The sequence below is a fragment of the Aspergillus heteromorphus genome, assembly GCF_003184545.1.
Source record: "Aspergillus heteromorphus CBS 117.55 chromosome Unknown BO70scaffold_54, whole genome shotgun sequence".
NCBI lineage: Eukaryota > Fungi > Ascomycota > Eurotiomycetes > Eurotiales > Aspergillaceae > Aspergillus > Aspergillus heteromorphus.
This window is the reverse complement of record NW_020290459.1, coordinates 23,145-30,170: the sequence shown is the minus strand read 5'-3', so window position 1 is coordinate 30,170 and position 7,026 is coordinate 23,145. Positions and strand designations below refer to the sequence as shown.

General features: G+C 48.3%; 4 protein-coding genes across 4 annotated transcripts; 2 read left to right on the top strand and 2 right to left on the bottom strand.

Moving 5' to 3' along the window:
• Positions 1-334: 334 nt before the first annotated feature.
• BO70DRAFT_346687 (putative mitochondrial tricarboxylate transporter (Ctp)) lies at positions 335-1,828 on the top strand (the record flags this gene model as incomplete). Its single annotated transcript, XM_025541557.1, has 9 exons — positions 335-367; positions 433-487; positions 540-560; positions 619-750; positions 828-975; positions 1,060-1,317; positions 1,398-1,433; positions 1,509-1,658; positions 1,722-1,828. 9 exons carry the CDS (start codon positions 335-337, stop codon positions 1,777-1,779), a joined length of 891 nt encoding a protein of 296 aa, XP_025394406.1. The 3' UTR covers positions 1,780-1,828.
• Positions 1,829-1,862: 34 nt separating this feature from the next.
• Positions 1,863-3,363, bottom strand: BO70DRAFT_366833 (putative mitochondrial translation release factor (RF-1)). Its single transcript, XM_025544444.1, has 3 exons — positions 3,245-3,363; positions 3,009-3,175; positions 1,863-2,957 (listed from the first exon to the last, which is right to left on the bottom strand). Exons 1-3 carry the CDS (start codon positions 3,342-3,344, stop codon positions 1,938-1,940), a joined length of 1,287 nt encoding a protein of 428 aa, XP_025394405.1. The 5' UTR covers positions 3,345-3,363; the 3' UTR covers positions 1,863-1,937.
• Positions 3,364-3,755: 392 nt separating this feature from the next.
• Positions 3,756-5,508, top strand: BO70DRAFT_346681 (DnaJ and TPR domain protein; the record flags this gene model as incomplete). The annotated part of the gene is made up of 2 exons (XM_025541556.1): positions 3,756-4,848; positions 4,918-5,508. The coding sequence occupies exons 1-2, from the start codon at positions 3,853-3,855 to the stop codon at positions 5,506-5,508; spliced, it is 1,587 nt and encodes a 528-aa protein (XP_025394404.1). The 5' UTR covers positions 3,756-3,852.
• A 314-nt stretch (positions 5,509-5,822) lies between these two features.
• Positions 5,823-6,736, bottom strand: BO70DRAFT_302533 (protein-L-isoaspartate O-methyltransferase; the record flags this gene model as incomplete). Its single annotated transcript, XM_025539755.1, has 2 exons — positions 5,823-6,449; positions 6,635-6,736. The coding sequence occupies 2 exons, from the start codon at positions 6,734-6,736 to the stop codon at positions 5,823-5,825; spliced, it is 729 nt and encodes a 242-aa protein (XP_025394403.1).
• Between the last annotated feature and the right edge of the window lie 290 nt (positions 6,737-7,026).

Below are 7,026 nucleotides of genomic sequence, written 5' to 3'. Positions count from 1 at the left end.
GTGTCTAGCGGAATGTCAATTTCTATCCCTGGGAAGCTATCGCGACGACAAATTGCCCCTTCGGCTTAGGGGGCTTTGAATGCCGCCCCAGAACATAGCATGGTTTATTGCTGTGTACTACACCGTACTCTGTATATCTTTGAAGCTTAAAATACTCACCAGCATGCCCGCTGCATTTTACGGGTGCTGCCCTCTCCGAACCCCGTATCATTGGGGGCTAACTTCCGTCTGGTTCAGTTGCGGGGGTGGTTAAGTGCCTGTCCGTCCAACCGGCACCTAAAGCTGCGCAATTCAATAATCAAGCTTCTACGCTGTCTCAACAACTCCCCTCACAATGGCAATCTCAGAGAATGATCAGAGACCAAAGGTTTTTCATACTCCAGCTTCCTGTACTGCTGTCACCCGTCAGTCGCATAACTAACAGTGACTCAGCCCAGCAGTTTGCGGTCAATTATTGCAGGCTCTACTGCTGGTGCAGTTGAGATTGGTAACGCACATCCTCATTGTTGCTCACGCACGGTCTGCTAAAAGAGAAACAGCAATTACCTATCCAGCTGAATGTATGACTCATACCAAACTCAGCCATAACTACTGCAAATTGACAAGTGTTATAACCAGTTGCCAAAACACGCTCCCAGCTTAACCGCAGATTACCCGATGCAAAGAAACTCCCATGGCCGCCATTTGGAACACAATGGTATGCAGGGTGCACAACCTTGATTATAGGGAACTCCCTGAAGGCAGGAATTCGTTAGTCTAGTCTTGTTTTACCAGAGACCTGTCTTCAATATGTTGTGGCTAATGCTGGTGTTTTCACTATGGCAAAGGATTTGTTGCTTTCGACTGGTTTAAATCACTTCTACAAGATGAAAATGGCAACATTTCCGGGCCTAGAACAGTTATCGCAGGCTTTGGGGCAGGCTTCACAGAGTCCTTACTGGCAGTCACGCCATTTGAGAGTATTAAAACACAACTGTTCGTCAAATCCACCATAATTTCTATCTGCTATGCGCTGTGTGACTAGGACTAATGTGTGCTGACTTATTGTCATCACTATAGGATTGATGATCGGAAATCTCAGAATCCTCGCATGCGTGGGTTTTTACACGGCAGTAAGGTTATATTTCATGAACGGGGTATTCGAGGGTTTTTCCAAGGCTTTGTTCCTACAACGGCGCGACAGGCTGCAAACTCAGCAACGCGGTTCTCGAGCTATACAATGCTGAAACAAGTGGCCCAGGGTTATGTTGCTCCCGGTGAAAGGCTAGGGACTGCAAGCACCTTTGCTCTCGGTGGTATAGCAGGCCTTATCACAGTGTATGTCCATTTCAAGTCATGCTCACGCTGCATATCGTTACTGGTTTTTGGTAGGAATATACTCATACTTTTACATATAGTTATATCACGCAACCTCTTGATACTGTCAAGACAAGGTCTGTTGTGCACCTCGCGTGTCCATCCCCTCTCTTTTTGAACCCAAAGGTGGGCACAGATTAACATGGTAGCAGAATGCAATCACTGGAAGCCAGTAAGAACTATAAAAACAGTTTTGTCTGCGCGGCACGTATTTTCAAAGATGAGGGTGTCCTGACTCTATGGTCTGGAGCTGTTCCACGACTGGCAAGGTTGATCATGAGTGGGGGCATAGTATTCACAATGTTTGTACTAAACAAGACCCGTGTTACTATTTATACCTTAGACTGACACATTTATACTCACAGGTATGAGAAAACCATGGAGGCGTTGGACTCTTTTGACCCAGAGCGGAAATACATTTGAGACTCGGGGACTCGGGGTAATGTCCATGGCGGGAATAAACATTGTAATGATTTATAGTATCTAAAGTACGTTATATGAAAGTATTATATAAATGCTATGCAATGTGGTGATTATATGCCAATGTTTGAATGAATGGTTACTTTGTCATTATACAGACCCTAGGACGGTGGAGCACGCAGCCATTCTTTGTCTTTGGCTGAATCCTCGGCAGCCATAGCCGCTATCTCGTTGTCAACAAGCCATGTCCGCACACTATCCATTACAGTTTCTAGACTCTTGCCACCATCGAGGACATCATCTAGGTTGTGTACTGTAAGACCACTTCGATGATCAGTGCAGCGGCTTTGGCCGTAATTATAAGTTCGGATCTTGTCGCCACGTCCCATCCGAGCAACACCACCCATGACCCCTCTCCTGAGCTCGACCATTTCCTGCTCCCGAGCTTCCTGTCTTGCTTCGGCCAATTTCGCTCGCAGGATTTGCCATGCCTTCTTCCGGTTGGCATGTTGGGACCGGGAATCCTGCATCGATACAACAGTACCTGTCGGGATATGGGTCAAGCGAATGGCAGATTCTGTCTTGTTTACATGCTGGCCGCCCGCCCCACTGGCTCGCATCTTCTCTGTACGGACTTCTTGGGGATCAACATAATAGTCACTGCTAGGGTCCTCGTGATCGTGTGAACTATCCAAGCCGCTTCCAGCATCTCGAAAACTCGGAAGAACCATCACACTGACCGCACTGGTATGGGTGCGGCCCTTGGCCTCCGTAGCCGGGACCCTCTGCACCCTGTGTACGCCTGATTCGGTTCTCAGAAGATCATAAGCTCCGTCTGCATCAACTTCCAATACTGCCTCGCTCAGACGATCATCAGAAGGACCGTCCCCAACTTCCCGTTTTAAAAGGTTGTATCGAAACCCACGATGTGAGCAAAACGTGATATACATCTTTAATAACTCGAAAGCAAAGAGACCGGCTTCATCTCCGCCTGCGCCAGGACGTATTTCAAGCAAGCAGGGAAGATCTGCGAAAGGATGACGGGGAATAAGAGCCTTTGCCAAGTTGTCTGCAATAGCAGGCAGTGTAGCCTTGCTACTTTCTAACTCCTCTACAGCAAGAGATCTCAGCTCGGCTTCGGTATCCGGGTCATGGAGCAAGGACAACAACTCCGATACAGACTATAAGCTGTCAACGAGGCTCAATCACACAGGAACCGGCTTACTACCCACTTTATTTGCATGCTCCCATTCCTTCAAGGTGCTTGCAATCAGTGCAAGCTCGCCGATTCGCTTTGCAGCTTTCGCATCGAATGCATCTGCCAAGTGGGCAGAGAGTGTGGAATGCTCTGTGGCCAGAGAACGAGCGCGAGCGAGTAAACCTGGAGAGAGGCCGGAATCTGTCACACATCTCATCAGTCACCGCTCTGTGGACTTTTAAGACTTGACTTGTGTGTGCGGATGCAGACCTGTTTTCAAACCCCGCCGCTGTAAAAGGAAGCGTTGACTTAAACCAACCCTAGCTGACCGTGCGAAACATTGAGAGCATACCCACAAAGCGTTGGACATGTTGCATGTTTCAGCCTTGATGAAGAAATTCATCGATCTCCTGCTATAGCCCATGAGCGCATCGCATCGGCGCAGTCACGTGCATCCAGCATGGGCGCAGTGTAACGACGAGTACTATGGAGTACTACCGTACCTTAATAACTACCAGTACCTACTGTAGGTATTAGGTAAGGTAATGTACAGTACACCGTGCGTGGTAGTCGTACTGTCTTCTGGTACTGTTTCGGTACGTCCGGTAATGTTACCGTCTGTAATGACTGTGTAAAGGCCAGACTGGTAGGTAGAAGATGAGTCGAGCCTCTTTCTCCTTGAACAACCAGAGGTAGCGAGCGTTCTGTCGGCTGTCGTTGTCAATGATAACATGTAACTTACTATTCGACCTCATCAAGGTCCCTCACACTCCTTAACGCTCATTCTCTGCCTCCTTCTTCGTTTTGGCTATAATACCTTCGGCCTATTATGCTATTGTTGTCCCAATTACATTCTTCATTGTCATAGTTCAATCCTGATGCTTCGCCGGCTGAAAATGCTCATCTCTCTGGATTCTCTTACTGTCTTCCTTACCCTCCTATCGGCCGGTCATGGCTTACAGGCCTCCCAAATATCTCCCGACACCCCGCTGTCGTCTTTGATCGCATCTGCGAAAACCCATCTTGCAGGCGGTTCTCCCCGCGAGGCGTTGCAGTATTTTGATGCGGCTGTATCCAGAGATCCCACCAATTACCTCACGATTTTCCAAAGGGGTGCAGCGCACTTATCCCTCAATAGGAATTCTCATGCCTTAGAGGACTTCAACAGTGTCCTGCGTCTGAAGCCAGACTTCGAGAGTGCCCTCCTACAGCGGTCTCGTCTTAGGGCCAGTTCTGCTGACTGGACAGGTGCATTGGATGATCTTGACAAAGCCGGTAAGCAGTCCTCTCCGGAGTATAAAGAGCTCCAAGAATCGCGTGATGCTGCGTCTGCCGCTTTAGATGCAGAAAAGAGCGGCGCATGGGATGCCTGCATCAGTCACGCAAATGTGGCTCTCTCCAAGGCAACCTTATCTCCCAGCTTGCGGCGGGCCCGAGCACATTGCCGGTTCGAGAAGGGCGACGTCGAAGAGGGTGTCAGTGATCTTATTCATGTTTCGCAAATATCTCAGGGCTCATTGGAGCCCTATCTACAAATATCGTCCATGCTTTTCTATGCCTTGGGCGACAGTGACCGCGGTATCTCACAGATCCGCAAGTGTCTTCATTCTGATCCTGATTCAAAACCATGCAATGGTCTATATCGGAAAGAGAGACTGGTCGTAAAACAACTGCAAAAATTGAAAGATGCTATGGATGCGCGGAAGTACAAAAATGCTATCAACATGTTGGTCGGGGTGGGTGATGAAAGTGGTCTCCTCGATGACGTGCGGAGAGATGTCGAGCAGGCAAAGGAAGCCGGTCACATTCATCCTGCGTCCCCCAACAACCTTTATACTTTTCTTGTCGAACGGACCTGTGAAGCTTTTTACGAGGTTTGTTGGCGCTTTTCCCGCTGCACAACCGTAATTCGGAACTTTCGCTAATTCATTTCAATCATTTAGGCCCAAATGCCAAAGCGCGCTGCTTCTTATTGCTCTCAGACTTTGGAGTTGAATTCCTTTTCCCTACCCGGACTGCTCTTCAAGGGCCAAATTGCTATTGATGAGGACCGGTTTGAGGATGCCATTGGCCTACTAAACCAGGCCAAAGAACATCACCCTGGTTCCAGGGAAGCCCAGGCGCTTTTACAGAAGGCTCATGTCCTACAAAAACGTTCTCGGCAAAAGGATTATTACAAGGTCTTGGGTGTCAGCCGTGACGCTGATGATAGGACAATCAAACGTGCCTATCGCCAGCTGACAAAGCAGCATCACCCTGACAAGGCCATGTCTCAAGGTGTGGCTAAAGAGGAAGCTGAAAAGAGGATGGCTGCCATCAATGAAGCCTACGAGGTTCTATCAGATTCTGAACTTCGAACCCGTTATGACGGCGGCGATGACCCTAATGACCCCGAGTCACAGAGGGGTAGGCCGTTTCAAGGGAGCCCGTTCGGGCACGGGGGTGGTCAACAATTCTTTTATCAGCAGGGCGGTTCGCAATTCAAGTTCTCGGGACAGGGTTTCAATTTTCCCGGCGGCTTTCCGTTCCGCTGAATTTGGTAGCCAACCGACATTTTTTAAAGCAGAGCCTACCAGAGTACTTCTTTCCTTCGCTGTTTCGTTTTTCTATACTGTTCTTACAGAGTACGAGGGAATTTTGATAATAGACAGTCGCCTTTGACTAGCACATCTAGCATCATCCTTGAAAATATGGGGCTTATACTTCCCATTTGCAAATTTCAATTTCGGGTATGCCAAAATCAAAAGAGCATTGGCATTGGTCAAACGTTGCAGACTTTTTGAACATCAGTCGGGCCTTCTGCCTATACTCCTTGTCCAGAGCAGCATCGTAATAACAGACATTTTGCTTATTTCTTCGGGCGGTCCGTCAAAGGGACGTAGCTGACCTGAAATACTTTCTCTTTGTGAACAGACCCATCCTCTTTCTTGTCGACTATCCATATATATTGTCCGCCGCCAAGTCTCAGGCTTCCTGTGGCGGTTTCATTGCCTTCTGCGTTGACGGGGATGAACATCCGCCCTGGAGCACGGAGCTGTTCAATCAATATAGGATGGAGCTGCTCTGCAGCTGCACCCACATGGATAGCATCATACGGTGCACCTTCCTTCCAACCCAGACGACCATCTCCAGTGATAAATTTCACTCTTCCATGAGAAAGATACTCACGCCCTTGTTTTGACTTACGCATGTTGTTTTGGGACAATTCAACCAACTCTGGGATGTGATCTATAGCTATCACTTGACAATTGCACTGGCTCGTGGATGAAGGACCTATGACGAGGTTGGCGAGAACATGGGTCAAGTAGCCCGAACCAGACCCAATGTCCAAGACGCGCGAGCCGGGTTGAAGGAAGTTTATAAGATATTCACAAGCATGGCCATGCATATGGGGGGCAGAAATGGTTGCTCCGTGCCCAATTGGTTGTGGCGAATCCGAGTATGCCCTCGATGGCGCGTAATGGGCTCGATCAACCTTGCCTACCTGTCAGATTATTGTATAGAGGTGTGTTTGGCTTGTATTCATTGTGGGTGATATTGGGGGGGGATGTCTGGTAGCTGTTGCCCTGTTGGCAGATGCATTGGATCAAATTATCCGCCATCTGCCAATATCCGGTGCCCGTGGGGGTTGGGAGGGGTTGGGTGGTGAAATTTGCTCACTCCTAGCATCGCCTTTTTCACTCTTTCATTCTTTATCAATCCAGTCTTGGACAAGTTCTCAATCAGCTCACTATTTGTGGAGCCAGAACAGTACCACGCCATTGAAACGGGCTTCTTGATGGCCTTTCCGGACAATAAAACAGCACTTGGATGTCTCTTGGACATCAGCTATGTGACTCTTTGGCCTTGTAGTTTGGGGAATCCAGCGGGCCAGTTATGCTTGGCTCGTGAATTTATGTCTGGAAATGACAATGTAATGTTTATAGTAAAAGAGAAGAACTGCAAAATCTCCAGTCTTGTGCCGGGATTCTGCTGGTGTTGGTGCCATTGTCAAGTAGTAGTAGTAGGTATGTGTAAAAGTATGAGTGTTATGGAGGTGGGGTAGTTACTAT